We start from the raw sequence: 17,102 nt of genomic DNA, 5'->3' as shown, positions 1-17,102 counted from the left end.
AATAATATTACATAAATAATAAATAATACTTCATTTAAATTTTGTATTTAATTAATATTCATTCACGTCATATATCTATTATTCAAGAGTTAAAAATGTACGAAATGTCATCTATGGATGGGTTATAGAGAAGACATGTCTCTATGCACAGAATAAAAAGAAGACATGTCATAGCTGCGATTACTTATAAACGACATGTCTTACATATTTTTTTGGAAACATAAAGGACATGTCCTACAAATTCTACAACAGTTACAATGTATCATCTATGTTATGAAGTTATAATCCATCGGTCATACTCGTACATCAATGGCCAACCTCCAGATTACCATAGCTGCATCATTTTCATCAATAGAAAGACTCCTTTCCTCTTGACGCCATATTTTCATCATCAAGCCTCTGATATTGCACATCATAATTTCCATTTTCAAGAGCTGGTATGGGAAGCAAATCCTTCGCTCTGTTATTAGTAACAGTAGAAGTGACTAACATGAGCATAAGTTATTGCGGCATTTCATACTTAAAATAAGCTCATTTCTAAGTTTCTAAATGATTAACACGAAAAATATAAAGCACTAGTGACATCTCATCTCTTTAATGTGCCAAAGCTCACATTTTCATCTTTTGAATCCATCATAATTTATCCATAATGATCAATGACTTCCCAGCAGGAACAATTTGAGTTAGGCCAACATTTTAGGCAGCAAATCTTCATTAAAGCAATTAACTTTCTGTCCAACTATAGATGCAATTTGTACTCAAGTTTTTGTGTGGATTTTAAAAAGAATGCCGAAAGAGTTTACCATTACAGGCATGGATCCAGGCACAAAAGCTATTAAAGGGATTCAAAACAGGATTTAGCATAATAGGAATTAGAGCATACGTTGTTGAATAAATGATAAGTCCAATCAGCACAGCTGCAAAAGCAAGATAGTATGTCCAGTTCACCTGCAAATGAGGTACTCACCACATGGTCAGATGGGTTTTGAAAGGTGCCAATTCCGAGGAAAAGAAGGAAATTAGCTCATAGCTTATCAAAATATGTATAAGGTGGAATCAAACTCATTGGATTGACTCAATGTGATGATTCATATAGGCATGGTAATGAAAGGAATAATCTGAAAATAATACCTGTTGGTGGTAACAAAAAATACGGAGGATAACTGCCCACATATCACTTGTAAGCACTGACAGAATTAACATTGTGGCTCCACTCAGCTGAATACAAAATATCCTCATTAGAGTTCATCCAACCAACAAAATCAAAGAAAATGCTTTCTTCAGAATTTACAAAAACAGCATTTTGACAAAATTTTGTAGCCGCTAGATCACTTAAATAACTGTGGTTTCTTTGTGCAGAGACTTACATGGGTGCCGGAACATCAAGGAAATGTAGTTGATTTTCATGTAAATAAAAATTGTCCAATAAATATTTGTTGGTGATAAGAAACAGACCTTTAGAACAAAAGGAACAAGTGTGTAGAACATAAAACTGGATGCTGCATTGCCCACAAAGCTCAATATCTAAAACCAAGAACCATAAAAATTCAGTTTGATAAGGTAAGAAATAATTCATCTCCAGAGAGAAAGCTAAAGTATCACATAGGTGAACTTATGATTCTTAAACAAAAATTTTATACACACCTCTTCTAAAACCATTAGCTTCATATGAAAAGTGCAACACATGCATTATAAGTTCAATAGATTTTATAGTCTTTCATATAATCTCCTAAATCCTAATTGATAACCTTAGGTTGCTACAATCTTAATATACGAAATGAGAAAATGCACATTGTACAGAGAAGCAGAGATAAACCTTATGAAAGCTGTTCACCAATTCAAAGACTGTGACAAATTAAATAGGTTACTCACAATATCTGTCGACCACTTGACTGATTCTAGACTCTTAAGCTCCAGTGTGGATCTAAAAGAAGGTAATGGAATGAAAGCAAAAGGAAATTTAATCATACCGCACAAAGAAGTATACAATTTATTACATGTAAATGTAATCATATCACCCAGCAAAAAAGGATACAATTGAACCACGCTCACTAGAAGTCCATAAACGCCAATCATGCAGACCACTTCAACACGATCTATTTTCTTTACTAAGAATTCCTGCAATTGGGTACATGATTCTTTAATGAAAATGATACTGTTGAATATGGATTCTGCAAAACCCACATTTCAATTCAACGAACAGACCTTTCCTAAACTAAAATAAAAAATTTAAACCTCATCGAATTTTATAGAATAAGAATGGGATTAACCAACCTCACCGACATAGCTCATGGCAAAGAAAATGGCCCCAGCAATGACAAGTATGTCGCCCAGGAGAGGTCTTGGACCACCTGAAAGAAGGTTAGTAAATAAGGAGACTAAAACAAGAATGATTATGTGGCTACTGATAGATTTGGTACTTCCAAGTTCAGAGGCGCAATTGTTTCTAAACCTTCCCCTTAAAATATATATACATGTCTTTCAATTTACAAAACTAGGTAAATGGTACCAGCAATTGGTGATACACCTATTCATAAATAGACATTGGTTGAAATATAATAGAGAAGCTGAGAAAACGAATATAACTTGATTAGAAGATGTGGAAAAGAAAATGTCACCTCCACCAGCCATCTCAGCGTCAGAGAGCAGCATTAAACCAAGGCCAAGCACACAGAGGGATGCACCGAACAATTGCCATACAGAATATCGAGTGCCAAGGAACACCCATGTGAAGACAATTGCACATGGTATTGCGCAGCAGTCCAATAGAGTCACACTACTAATTGATGTGAACTGGAATGCTTTATTAACTGCATCAAGAATAAGTGCCAGGAGGTCAAGGAATCTGGAAATTAGCAAGTCTATATTGAGTTTCATTCTACATCAACACATCTTGACGGTATTTTAAGATTTCTGGACATTTTGTAACAAAGCTGAAGAGCATAACGACAGTTAATTAGTTTTTCACTCACAAAGGAAATTTCCTTGAACGTCAACAAAGCCTAAGAGTAGATACCAATACCACGAAACCTGCCAATATCATAGAACATATTCCACATCTTCAAATTGATTTAAGTAAATTATTTGTAGCATTGTGACAAATGAAATTCAAACAACACCTTTTAAGATTCTAATCCACACACACCATATTGCCATGACAACAAAAGACAAGAAAAATCTAACTACATTTTGAGTTCTTTTGCTGTTTATCAGTATAATTCTTCCACATGAATCTAAATAGCAAAATATAAAACATACTTCTATATTCTTTTACCTTTTTTGGTTTTATAAAGCAAAAAGACGGACCCTTACCTGAAGTCTTTGGCGTCTATAAAGCAAAATACCACCATAAACCAAAGCCAAAGACAAGTAACATAAAACTGACTGAGTAATAGGAGCGTCAACACCTACAGAGGTAAACAACCAATATGGTGTAATCCAAAATGGCGCAAGGAAAATGAACTTATAAAGAAAAGAGAAAAAGATGATTTTGTGAAATGTTAAAAGGTTCGGAGAATGATACCAAGATCTGTTATAACAGCTGTGGTGAAGCTCGAGAGGGCAAGTGAAAAAGAAACAAGCTGACCCAGAAGCAGAAGGTAAAGAGTTCTCAAGGCCATTTGGCTTCTGCCGCTCCAACAGCTGATAATGGCGTTCATCAAGTTCATTTGTTCAGATTCATTGCAAAAGCCAAGCTGAAGTACATTATTTATTGAGTTTCTAATATAATACTTTATTGTTCGTTAACTGTTAGAAAAGTCCATTTCTGTAATATGTGGCTACCGTTCAGGGATGTTGGGCTCGGGGCTGGTGAGAGTGACTTCACTTTATGGAAAAGAGGAAGTGTCCCATCAGAGCTTGATTGCTGGCGATTGATTATAGTTTCAATTTTTTCTGTTTTCGCGAACTAAAAAGCAGTAATTTTATTAATTGATTGTACTACCGGTGATTAATCTGTCAGGATCATCGGGTCAAGGTATAGCGCTAGCGATGAAGACGTTTTTAGGACTCAGATAATTAGTAGTTTCTGAAAAATAAATAAAAAAAAACAGTTGGATCCATTTGTTTGAAAATGTGTAGAATAAATTAGCACAATAATTTAGTAAATTTTATGTTGGTACACTTTTATTCATTGTAATTATCAATAAAATTAGTAGCTTTAGAATAAATACATACAAAATAAGAGATGCATTTTATTTTTAGAATGAATGAGTTGAGATGTGCATCTTGCATGGTAATTAATTAATTATATATATATATATATATGAATTTGACGTTTGAGAGATTATTTAGAAATTAGTTTGGAGTTAAGTATATATTTGATTTAAATAAATGGGAAGAGAGGAAAAGAATAAAAATGAGAGAGGGGGAGAAAAAATGTGGGCACTAATTTTATATGATGGCCCATAGGTTAAAGAAAAAGCTTAACATAAATTTCTATATTTAATTGGTTTTCTATCAAAAGCACAGATGGTTTTAGGTTCTCGTTTTAACGCATGCATGAGTTAATAATAATGAAATAACTTTCCTCCAGTGTAATTGCGGAAGCCCTGCTACTTCTTGATCAGTTTTCTCATTGAAGCTGAAGCCATGCATCTTTCAAAACTAGAGCATCAAGATCTCGGTAGTTTAACAGAACCATTTGAGGATACACAGAGGATGATAAAGATCTTCATGCTCTCTTTGCTGGTCTCCACGTCGAATAATTAAAAGGACTTGATCTGCAAACGGTATAAATGATCATGTTAGGCTTTTTTTTTAACTACAGCTCAACCAGAAGTAGCTGCAGTTATTGAACTTCAAGAGTACCATATCTGTTCCACTCCTGATGAATTGGATGCCTCATTTCTTGATACCACACACTCGTTATCAAGTAGTTGATATTGTCCGTGGTTGTTTAGGCTTTCAAGAGCAGGCAAAGGAATGGGGTCCTTCTCGCTGTTATGCAGTAAGCAACAAAAGCATTAAGCTTAATACTGAATAGAAAGTTAAACTATTAAAGAGAGTGAAAAAACAGGATTAAACATGATAGGCATTAGAGCAAACTTTGTTGAATAAATGATGAGTCCAAAAACCACAATTGCGAAAGCAAGAAAGTATAACCAATCGACCTGCATAAGAGGGCACCATCGGGTCATGGATGCTTTGGACTATGCCATTATAAAGAAATGAATGAAAGAAGATTTCAGTTGTTCCAAGAAAAAAAAAAATTGTATATGATAGTGTCGCAGAAATAAATACTTGCTCCTGGTAGAAAAAAATACGAAAGACAACTGCCCATATATCAGCCGTAAGCAGTGAAAGATTGAACATTGCGGCTCCACCCAGCTGTATGCAAAATATCCTTATTAGAGACCATAACCGTGGCTATTTCTCAAGTAAAAAATTTATATGCTAGCAAGAGCTGAATTTGGACAACATTTTGGTGCTGATAGATTTGATACACTGTTGTAATTGATCGACTGGCATTTCTGCCACATCAGTAAACGACATTAGCAATTATTTCCAACAACTGAGTAAATTTAGTCATCTAAAGGAAAAATTATCACCAACAAAGTGTTGGCTCCACTGGCAATTGAGTCTCCTTAAGTGGTTTGATTGAGTTTGCTCCCCAGTTTGAGTCGCAGGGAAGTCGCCTTTGTTGGGAGAACCTGTGCCTCTCGGTTCGAGTGGGGACTTCTAGTCTGGGTTGTGGTACGGACTTAAAGGTGTCTCCCACAGTTGGAGCCCTCCCCAGGATACCTCATGATCAAACCAAAAAAAAAAAAAAAAAAGGGAAAAATTATCAATAAGCAAAATAACCTTCAGAACAAATGTAGCAAGTGTGTAGAACATAAAGCATGACACTGCATAGCCCACAAATCCCAAAATCTGAAGAGAAGAATCATAAAGTTCAGCTTGACAAGATAAGAAGGCATTCATCAATGCAGCAGTGAAAAGAAATCATAATTTTAGCTAATTCCGACGATTACTTTGTTTTAAAGAAAATATATTTATGCTTCCTTTTACTGAATTTTGACAATAACTTATCAAGACAGATTAACTTGGAATGGGAAAATGGTCACTGAACAGAGAAGGCAGAGGTAAAGGCTCGCTTACAATATCTGTCGACCACTTGACTAATTCCAGACTCTTAAGCTCCAGCATCGATCTAACAGAGTGTTATGGATGAAAGCAGCATTTTTTGTCAAGTTACATTGCGATTCACCTGTGTGATACTCCATAAAATTGTCTCCAAAGCTAAATTGAAACAAATTAACTAGGAGCTGAAACTTGAGTTCCATACACAAGCGAATATACATATTTGTGCGTGTAATCATGTGGCCGAACAAAAAAGGATACAACTGAATTGAACTCACTAACAGTCCATAAACACCAATCATGCAGACCACTTCAACGCGATCATTTTTCTTTACAAAATATTCCTGCATTTGAGGCATCGGGCATGAGTGAGAGTATGGAAACTCAAAATAGGCAAGTACGAGATTCTGTAAAGAAAAGGATAGCATAGAACATGGTCCCAACAATGACAAGTATATCGCCCAGTATAGGTCTTGAAACACCTGAAAGAAGAACATTGATGAGCAGACACTTCGTCAACAATGTATCTAGAGTAAATTTCTCAACTTCACACAAACTGGTAACCAATTACGAATAAGTCATAAACAAACATTGGTCAAAATAGAATACAGCACTAACAAAATGAAAGGCTTAGTTCTAAAAGGGAAAAGAATTTGTCACCTCCACCACCACCACCAACCACCTCGGCATCAGAGAGGAGAAGTAAACCAAGTCCCAGCATACAGATGCCTGCACCGAACAATTTCAATGGGGAATATCGAGTGCCTAGCAACAACCGTGTGAGGATTAACGCCCATGCTATCGTGCAGCCGTCTAGCAGTGTCACACTGGTAATTGATGTGAATTGGTACGCTTTATTTGCTGCATCAACATAAACTTGTGAGTATTCATTTCAGTATGTCTAAATCTAGATGGCATAACAAGTTAACAACTATTTATTAGTTTTTCACTCACCTAGAAAATTCCCTTGAAGGTCAACAAAGCCTAAGAGTAGATACCAATACCAAGAAACCTGCAAATATCATATAATAAACTGCACATCTTCATATTCATGAAAGTGGAATTACTTGTAGTTTAAAGACAGTTGAAACTCAAACAACACACTGAAAGATTCTGGTTTCACGAACACCTTATTGCCATGACAACAGAAGAAAAGAAAAATCTAACTAAAATATCTAATCCTATGCTATCTAACAGCATCATTTTACCTGTAGTCTTTGGCGCCTGTACAGCAATATACCACCATAAACCAGAGCCAAAGTAAAGTAAGAGAAAGCTGACTGAGTAACAGGGGCATCGACACCTGCAATACAAACACCGGAAAGAAAAACAATATTGCATAATCCAAACATTACACAAACAAAATAGGAACTTAATTAGAAACCAACAAGATTTTATGAAATTGTTAAAAATTAAGGTCGTCGGAGAATAATACCAAGATTTGCAATAAAAGAGGAAGTGAAGTTCGTGGCAGCAAACGTAAGAGAAGCAAGCTGACCAATGGACAGTAGATGCAGAGTTCTCAAGGTTACATGGCCTCTCCACCAGCTGTTAATGGCGTTACAGTTCATTGTTCAGAATTTCAACCAAAAAAAACCATTTAAATGGTTGTAACTCTATTGTTTGTTTGTTCGTTAAAATGAGGCACAATATCAGTTTCTTATTTGCTGAAAGGTGAAAGTGAGTGGTCACTGCACATGATTTATTTATTTAGGTGCTGCAAAAAGTTTAGAAGTTTAAAATTTTACGATCATTATCAATCCCTATCCCTTACCCCACATAAAAGAATAAAATAGCTTCAGCTGTTAAATATTCTTTTTTAGTGATTGTGACATTGAAGTTTTGGATGATTCATTCTGTTTTCTAAATCTCGCGTAGTTGTTAAAAATGGATTCTTGGTTAATAGCCTTGAGTTTAGTCGTTTATAAAAGCACAGGGATGGATTTTCTTAAATTTGGGAGTTTATTGCTAAGCAAAACTTAATCAATTAATAAATTAATAACCCCTGTTCCTACTAATGTCTCCATTGAAATACCCCTGAAGCATAGCTACAACTTATACTCCGGGGGCAGGGATTAGCTTGGAGCTAAGAGCCTGCAACAGTTTAAAGCTGATGGTCGATGTGGTTCTGGTCTATAATCTCTCTTGATCATGAGAGCACAATTTTTTTTATCACGGCTCATGGCTTCAGTTTGAAAAATACTAATGTAAATATTTATATGCAATAGGACTTGTAGTTGTAGACTTGTAGCACAAGCAAGCAAAGACGTGCCTTTTCTGTTTTCATAGTCTAAAACCTCAATACGGAGGATACATATATTAAAAAGATCTTTGCGCTTGTTTTGTTTATCTGCATGTTGAATAACGACTTGTCTTCGAAAAGGATATCTAAATGCCTAGGATTTCTTGTCGGTGGCTCAACCAGTAGTAGGAGCAAATGATTGAGCCTTCCATGGTACAAGATCTGCTCCGCTCCTCATGAATCAGATGGCTCATTTGATGATGCCACATTTTCATTATCAAGTATTTGATATTGTAGGTCGCTGAATCGGTTTTCGAGATCTGGCATGGGATTGAGATCCTTCTCGCTGTTATGCAGGAAGCAAAAATAAGTAATAATTCATTGGTTATTGCCTAATTGTGCCAAAAATTCTTAAGAGAAAGATATAGGAATTAGAGCGTACGTTGTCGAATAAATGATGAGTCCAATAACCACAATTCCAAAAGCAAGAAAGTATAGCCAGTCGACCTGCAATGCGAGGGTAACATCTCATCAGGTATGCCTTGGACTATGCCATTCCAAAGAAATGATTGGAAGAAAATTTCAGTTTTTCGAAAAATGTGTACGGTAGCAGCAAACTTCAAACTGGTTTCACTTCCATTTAGAAATCAGTGGTTCAGAAAAAATACCTTTTGGTGGTAGAAACAAATACGAAATACAACTGCCCACATATCAGCTGTAAGCAGTGAGAGATTGAACATTGTGGCTCCGCTCAACTGTATGCAAAATATCCTTATTTGAGACTGTAACCACGGTTATTTCACCCAAAAAAAAAAAAAAAAGGAGGGGCTTGCTTACTGGCAAGGGTTGTATTTGGACAACATTATGGTGCTGGTAGATTTAGTAGATTGACATTTTTACATTATTGATAAAAAGTTTGCAATTATATCCAACAACAGGGTAATGTTTTAATCTAAAGGAAATCTGATCAATAAGTAACAGTTGGCGAATAGCAAAATGACCTTTAGAACAAATGGGGCGAGTGTGTAGAACATAAAACTCGATGCTGCATAGCCTGCAAAGCCTAAAAGCTGAAAGGAAGAATCACAAAAATTCAGTTTGACAAGGTAAAAGGCATTCATCTGTGCAAGGTAAAAGAGAAATTATCACAAAAGGCTTTTAATTTCGACAATAATTTAGTTTCTTATATACTTTAGTTCCTGTATCTGCTTTCAAAAGGTCATTTGTACTTCTGCACCAGAACTAAAGCACTGTTGATGTGAAACTTGGTCCAAATTTAAATGGAATCTTCCCTTTCTTATCCTCCAAATTAAAATAGAAATAAGAACGGAAACGGCAGAGATAAAACTTTATGCCAGCAGCAGTTCACCAATTCAAAGATTATTCAAAAGTAAGTTACTCACAATATTTGTCGACCATTCAACTGATTCCAAACTCTTAAGCTCCAGTATTGATCTAAGAGAATGTTATGGAATAAAAGCAACAATATTTATTAAATTAGATTAATAATTTATTGTATCATACTCCAAACAATAGTCTCCAGAGCTAGTTGAACTTGAAAGCAGAATAAGAAAATTAATATGGGGTTGAAATTTGGAGTTCTATTACAAAATTGAATGAATGTGTATGGAATCATTTAGTGTAACGAAAAAGGATACAATTGAACTGCACTCACAAGCAGTCCATAGACACCGATCATGCAGACCACTTCAACGCGATCTTTTTTCTTCACAAAAAATTCCTGCATTTGAGGCCTCAGGCGTGAGTAAGAGAAGAGAAAACAGACAAGTACACAATTCCATAAGGCAAATGATGGTGACAGAATACAAAATGTGAAAAGGAGAAAATGGGATTAACCAACCTCACCGACGTTGCTCGTGGCAAAGAAAATTGTCCCACCAATGACAAGTACATCGCCCAGGAGAGGTCTTGAATCTCCTAAGAGAAGGACACTAAATCAGTGAAAGAAAACAGAGTTTGTGTTTGGTAAACGAGAAAGTTAAAATGAAAGAGAAAGAAAATATTGATAAACTGGAAACTTCAATCTTATTATATCCAGATCAAAGTATTTTCACACTTATATAAAAAGTAACAATTCCTTGTTAATAAGTTGTTACACATGCACGTAGTATCTCTTAAACCAAATTAACAGATAGAGCCACAAACTCAACCAGGGAGCTAATCTGCTACAGTACAACACACATTAACAACCATGTGCTCACTTCCTCTGTTTCATCACAATTAATCAATTTCACTAACAATCAGTGATGACTATGTAAGTACTAATTGATTTAGCACATGCTAATTTACAGAATCTGGCACCATAACTCGCCGTTGATGATATACACAATTTAAAGCTATTCTTAAACAAACGTTGGTTGACACATAAGATGGCAGCAGGAAAAGGAAATGTCACCTCCACCATCCCCCCCAGCATCAGAGAGCAGCACTAAACCAAGTCCCAGCACACAGAGGGCTGCACCGAGCAACTGCCATAGGGAATATCGAGTGCCAAGGAACAACCATGTGAGCACTATTGCCCATGCTATTGTGCAGCAGTCCAATAGAGTCACACTAGTAATTGATGAGAATTGGTAGGCTTTATTTACTGCATCAAACACTAAGATGTTAAGAGATTCTGGAAATTATCCCGTTATGTCTAAATTATTTAATGATGCTGTTTTGGTCCAAGATGAAAACAAGACGCTGTGTAATGAAGCACACTGCCCCTGTTTTGTTTTCTGTGTGTGAGCCAGAATGATTTAGCTGGAGGGCATAACAACTATACATTACTTCTTCACTCACCAAGAAAATTCCCTTGAACGTCAACAAAGCCTAAGAGTAGATACCAATACCAAGCAACCTGCAAACATTTATCATAACATATATTGAAACTGATAGTGAGATTCTCTACAACAAAGAATCTGACTAAGGTATTGATTATTATGCTACATATGTATCCTCTTTCTCCAACAAAATCAATTCTCAACCAAAAAATAAACAATCTTCTTAGTATCGGTCGAGATTACTCCCTCCCAAACGATATGTTTTATTAATCACTTCATAAGCCAAATAATCGAAAAAATGGATAATTACCCGTAGTCTTTGCCGCCTATACAGCAATACACCACCATAAACCAAAGCCAAAGAAAAGTAAGTGAAAGCTGACTGCGTAACAGGGGCATCAACACCTAGGAGGCACGTACACCGCAAAGAAAAACCATTATCATTGAAGGAAACTAGTGAAGAAGAACATGATTTTATGAAAACGTTAAGGAAGGGTCGAAGAATAATAATACCAAGATCTGCAATTAAAGAAGAAGTGAAGCTCATGAGAGCAAGGGTAAAAGAAACAAGCTGACCCAGAAACAGGAGATAGAGAGTTCTCAAGGTTACATGGCTTCTCCACCAGCTGTTAATAGGGGCGTTCCAGTTCATTTTTCAGACTTGAGAAAAGGCCAGTTAGTTATTTTGAAGTTTGAACTCTACTCTTAGTTCGTTAAAAATGAAGGAATAACAAACATTACAATCGCAGTAGCTAAACTAAAAGTAAGTGAGCACTGGGCACTGGCACTGCACATGTTTTATTTCTTTGTAATTGCAAAAAAGTGAGTTTCGGAGATGTGCAGTGCAGCTACCATTCTTCAGTGTTGTTAGCGCTGGGGCGGGAGGCATTCTGTAACTGACAGTCATGCTCACACGCTATTACACATCTCCAATCTGCACGTGGTGGTTCATAACCACCCCCTCGGCACCCCCCATGTCTCCTTTATTTACATTTTAGTCCTCAAATGATTATTATTTTTTTTTATATCAATCACGAGGTGTCCTGGGGAGGGTCCCAACTATAGGAGGCACCTTTAAATCCGTACCACAATTTAGATTAGAAGTCTCCGCTCAAATCGGGAGGCACAGGTTCTCCCAACAAAGGCAACTTCCCTACGACTCGAATTGAGGAGCAAACCCAATCAAGTCACTTAAGAAAACTTCATTACCAATAGAGCCAATACTTTGTTGGTTAGTCCTCAAAAGATTATATGTTTCGAAGTCCCATGCAAATTTCAAGCAGTAATACAAATTCAGTCAGTGCTGTATTAATGATGTGTGGAATTACAAGTCACAGTCTTGTATCACATTTAAGGGTTTTGAACTTTTTGTACAATCTTATCTTTCAGATTCTTAATATATGTGGTTTGAGTTACGGTGTTTTATTATAGGGTCCGCCTATGTTGCAACAGTTGCAACATACAACAACTTTTGTCATTTTGTGTTTGATTACACTACACTACCTTATATTTTCTACAAAATTCAATAGCCACTAAAAGTAACAAACTTTTACATATAAGTCCATTTTTGGAATAAAATGACATTTGAAAAGAATTTTAATTTATTATTATTATTATTAATATCATTATTATTATATAAGATTATTTCTATTAAATTTTATTATTTTTATTTATTTTAATTATTATTATTTATGATTATTACTGTCATTATTATTATTATTATTAAAATTTATTTCTTTTATTATTTTAATTGTTATTATACTGTAATTAATTCATTAATATTAATATTTATCTTGTTATGATTAAAATTATTGTTATTAAAATATATTAACTTTATTATTTTAATTATTAATAATTATTGTTGTTATTATTATTATTATTAAAACTTATTAATAATTTTTATTATTTTTATTATTATCATTATTAATATTATTTCAGTTAATTTTTTTATTATTATTGTTATTGTTAATTTTTTTTAATTTTTTGTTTTAATTAACATTATTGTCATAATTATTATTTTTAGTTTTATTATTATTATTGTTTAATTATAATATATACAAATAATTTTAGGGATATAATTAACAAAGGGCATTTTAATAACTTATAATAGTTTATTCCAATTATAAAATAAAGTAAATACATCAATGGGAATGTTGTTCATTCCGATTCCAATTCCTATAGCTCAAGTAAATAACTTATTATAATTCAAATTCCTTATTACAATTCTAGCTCATTTCAATTATTATTTAATAAACGCATTATTAAAATGTGTTTAGAACATAATATTGTATATTGTTATATTGTTCACATTAATTTATTACTTACCTATGTTTGGAAGTTTTAAAAGTTAGATTGTAGTTAATTATATAATTCACTACAGTGTGCTAACTTTTGTCTTAATTGAAACATTAAATATATTTAAATTATATTTTTATTTTTACTATAATAATTATAATATTAAAAATAAATTATATTATAATATTATTTTATTATATCATATTATATTTATATATTAATAATTAATATAAAAATAATAATCAATAAATTTAAATAATGAGAGTAGATCTAGAAATGATAGTAATAATTAATAAATTACGAAATGTTTATGAATTTGTGGAATAAATAAACGAGTATTAAATCATGCATTGTAATTGCCTAATATCAATAATAAAAGTCCTCTTAAATTTCATATTTATTCCTTATTCATATCATTTAACAACTAATCTAATAAATAAAATAATAATAATTATATTATTTCCTGGCATTTCAAAAAATAAGAGGGATTGCAATGAAAAAAACCAAAATAAATACACCCTGCCGTTGGATTTGCTTTTACCATTCTTACCCTTGGATCTAATGGTTAAATTACAAAATGACAAAAGTAGTGGTATGTTGCAACTGTTGCAACATAGGCGGCTCCTTTATTATAATGTTACGTGGCAATTGGCATGACCGTGTGTCTCAAATGTAATTCTCATTAAATTTTGATGTGATTTTCTGTTTAACTTTCCCACCAAAAAAAATAAAAAAATCACAATCTTGTAAAATAGTCTTTCAGTGTTTGTCCATTTTCAATTAAAAAAATTATATATCACATAACATAAATGCCCATATATCAAATTAATACTATTAAAGAATAAAGACAAATAATAAGTCCTTATCATCTACAATTATTTATAGAATTTATATAGTCTACATGTGATTGATTATCTTTTAGTCGATCAACCGAGGGAACATACTCCCTTACCGCCTTCCGCAGCAGTTCTCTGTGAGTCTTTTCATTGGGATTGTTCTCATTTCCAACAAAAATTACGAATTTCATTAACTTTAACACATCAAAAAATATAGAGATTAATTAAAAAAAATTGTCAAGATTTTATTCTTTTTTTAGTATTGATAAGCACACATCATAATCACTACAATTAAGTGAAGTGGTGTTTGATTTGATGGAGAGGAGAGGAAGAGAAAAGGAATTCAGTTTTCATCTCCTAGACAAAAACTTCCGAATTTAATCCTTCTAAAGTTTTTAATCATTAGTTGATGTTGATAAATAATTATATATTGATAATTTTATTATATCAAAAACTATTATTGATAAAATAGATAGGCACGTAACAATTTAATCAACTTAGTGACTACCACAGCTGCTTCACATTCACGAATCGAATAACTTGTTTCTTGATGCCACTTCTTCATCATCAAACACTTGATATTGCAGGTCGTGGTTCCCAGTTTCAGGAGCTGGTGGAGGAATGAGATCCTTCTCTCTGTTTTAAATGCAAGTGGGCAAACATGATCATATATAGGTTACTGCGAAATTACATCCTTGAAAGGAAGTTCAATTCTGAGCTTGTGGCTGATTAACTAGAAAAATATAGCAATAATGACATCCCTTTAACGCGTCAAAGCTACATTTTGATCTTTTTAATGCATCTTAGATTCAGTTTGTATACAAGGTTTTGGTCTGGATCGATTTTACAAAGACTGGGACAAGCATTTCCTATAATCAGTATGCATCACGACACGGAAGCTATTAAAGAGATTGAAATCAGGATTAGGAATTAGACCACACGTCGTTGAATAAATGACAAGTCCAATAAGCACAACTGCAAAAGCAATATATTATAACCAGTCGACCTGCAATTTGAAGGTACCATATGGTCCTATGTGTTTTGAAAGATGCCGATTCTAAGGGAAAGAAGATATGGACATGGTGGAATCAAACTCATTGGTTTAATTCAATGAAATGATTCATGTAGAGCATCGTAATTGAAGGCATACATCTGACAAAAATACCTGTTGGTGGTAGAAGAAAACACGAATCTGTTGACCACTTGACTGATTCTAGACTCTAATTAAGCTCTAGCATGGATCTAAAATAAGGTAATGGTTTGAAAGCAAAAGGCAAGTATAATCACTTAGTCCGTGGCTAAAGAGTATACAATAGAGTACATGTAAATATAATCATATCGCCTAGCCGAAAAGGATACAATTGAACCAGGCTCACTAGCACTCCATAAACACCAGTCATTGCTAACCACTTCAACACGATCTTTTCTCTTTACAAAGAATTCCCGCAGTTAAGCACATGATTCCTTAAAGAAAATACTAGTGTAGGAATATGGCTCCTGCAATTTATAAACTCAAATCATCAAATAAAATATTCAAGCCTCATCAGATAGCCAGAAAATAAGATGGGATCAACCAACCTCACCAACGTTGCTCAGGGCAAAGAAAATGGTCCCAGCAACGTAAAGTATATCACCCACAAGAGGTCTTGAACCACCTGATAGAAGGATACGTGATAAGGAGACTAAAACAAGAATGATTATGTGGCCAAAAACTCTAAATTCTGAGGCAAATTTAGTTTCTAAAAGTTTCCCCTTAAAGTATCTAGACACACAGCCATCGACGATGCACCAATTAAAAATAGACATAGGTTGAAATATGATGCAGAAGCTAAGAAAATGAATATAGGTTGATTAGGGAATCAAAGAATTTGTAATAGAATGTGTTTGGTTAACAAGAAAGTTAACGAGAAAGAGAGGAAGAACAATAAAGAAGAATATGGAGTTTATTAGAAACTGTTAACTCAATCATAATAATGATCTGAGCTTTGTTTATATACAAAGATGATTACACTCACTTGAGTCTGTTACAACAAATACACACGCTTAACAAACTCATTAACAGTAAGCTGAGTCAGCTAACTAACTATAACACGTCAGCAGGGAAATCATCTTATGTTTGCAACTCTATATTTTAACCATGCTCTGTAACAGGGAAAAGAAAATGTCACCTCCTCCAGCCATCCCAGCATCAGTTAAGCAGCACTAAACCAAGGCCAAGCACACACAGGGCTGAACCGAACAATTGCCATAGAGAATATCGAGTGCGAAGGGACAACCATGTGAGGATTATTGCCCATGCTATTGTCCAGCAGCCCGATAGAGTCACGCTAGTAATTGATGTGAACTGGAAGGCTTTATTAACTGCATCAAAATTCAAGTGCCAAGAGGTCAAAAATTGACGTAGTTTCCTGTCATTTTAATTTATCTATTTTTAGTTCACCGAACATTGCCAATTTTTTTTCCAGGTGACGTCCAAAGTTTTATATATTTGTTTTGCTGAGTTAGGCGCCGTTTATGATTGCGATTAAAATGATATATATATAAAATTGAAACTCATAGTATACATGCTAACATTCTGCTTCGACATGTATAACAACAACAAATATAACTAAGGGTGCGTTTGCGATTGAGGTTGGACAATTATAATTTCCGAGCTACAGTACTAAAGTGTTTGGTAAACATTATCTGTTGTACCTTGGAAGTTATATTGATGTGATTTTTCACTTGTATCCTGAATTTTTTTTTATATATTTATTATTTTTGTCAAAATTATTATTTAAAATTTATATTTACTACATATTACTAACTTTTGTTTCGTAGTTACAGTTTTTTTTTCATAACAGTTGTAATTTAAAAACTACA

The 17,102-nt window shown here is 34.0% G+C and overlaps 3 protein-coding genes and 1 pseudogene across 6 annotated transcripts; all 4 read right to left on the bottom strand.

Annotated features, from left to right (window-relative positions):
- Positions 1–72: 72 nt before the first annotated feature.
- LOC18039498 (solute carrier family 35 member F1) lies at positions 73–3,860 on the bottom strand. Of its 2 annotated transcripts, XM_006430177.2 has the most exons (11): positions 3,524–3,860; positions 3,313–3,407; positions 2,973–3,030; positions 2,619–2,810; positions 2,275–2,351; positions 2,036–2,118; positions 1,873–1,924; positions 1,456–1,524; positions 1,132–1,218; positions 884–948; positions 73–460 (listed from the first exon to the last, which is right to left on the bottom strand). In XM_006430177.2, exons 1-11 carry the CDS (start codon positions 3,666–3,668, stop codon positions 349–351), a joined length of 1,035 nt encoding a protein of 344 aa, XP_006430240.1. In that variant the 5' UTR covers positions 3,669–3,860; the 3' UTR covers positions 73–348. The 2 variants fall into 2 exon arrangements, with proteins under 2 accessions (XP_006430240.1, XP_006430242.1); XM_006430179.2 differs by having other exon boundaries at positions 1,873–2,118; positions 3,524–3,676.
- Positions 3,861–4,686: 826 nt separating this feature from the next.
- Positions 4,687–7,652, bottom strand: LOC18039992 (solute carrier family 35 member F2). Its single transcript, XM_024182708.1, has 12 exons — positions 7,517–7,652; positions 7,290–7,384; positions 7,036–7,093; positions 6,742–6,942; positions 6,504–6,563; positions 6,343–6,442; positions 6,100–6,151; positions 5,803–5,871; positions 5,242–5,328; positions 5,047–5,111; positions 4,810–4,938; positions 4,687–4,721 (listed from the first exon to the last, which is right to left on the bottom strand). Coding segments are annotated over exons 1-12 (1,053 nt in total). The 3' UTR covers positions 4,687–4,720.
- A 608-nt stretch (positions 7,653–8,260) lies between these two features.
- Positions 8,261–12,004, bottom strand: LOC18037943 (solute carrier family 35 member F1). Of its 3 annotated transcripts, none has more exons than XM_006430175.2 (11): positions 11,623–12,004; positions 11,420–11,514; positions 11,129–11,186; positions 10,740–10,931; positions 10,185–10,261; positions 9,982–10,064; positions 9,727–9,778; positions 9,325–9,393; positions 8,992–9,078; positions 8,766–8,830; positions 8,261–8,669 (listed from the first exon to the last, which is right to left on the bottom strand). In XM_006430175.2, exons 1-11 carry the CDS (start codon positions 11,759–11,761, stop codon positions 8,558–8,560), a joined length of 1,029 nt encoding a protein of 342 aa, XP_006430238.1. In that variant the 5' UTR covers positions 11,762–12,004; the 3' UTR covers positions 8,261–8,557. The 3 variants fall into 3 exon arrangements, with proteins under 3 accessions (XP_006430238.1, XP_024037838.1, XP_024037837.1); XM_024182070.1 differs by having other exon boundaries at positions 11,686–12,004; XM_024182069.1 differs by having other exon boundaries at positions 11,420–12,004.
- Positions 12,005–14,736: 2,732 nt separating this feature from the next.
- On the bottom strand, positions 14,737–16,827 carry LOC112097405 (annotated as a pseudogene).
- Positions 16,828–17,102: the final 275 nt, after the last annotated feature.

The sequence above is a fragment of the Citrus clementina genome, unplaced genomic scaffold (assembly GCF_000493195.1).
Source record: "Citrus clementina cultivar Clemenules unplaced genomic scaffold, Citrus_clementina_v1.0 scaffold_6, whole genome shotgun sequence".
NCBI lineage: Eukaryota > Viridiplantae > Streptophyta > Magnoliopsida > Sapindales > Rutaceae > Citrus > Citrus x clementina.
Note: the sequence above shows the minus strand (reverse complement) of the source record. Positions and strands in the feature narration are given on the sequence as shown.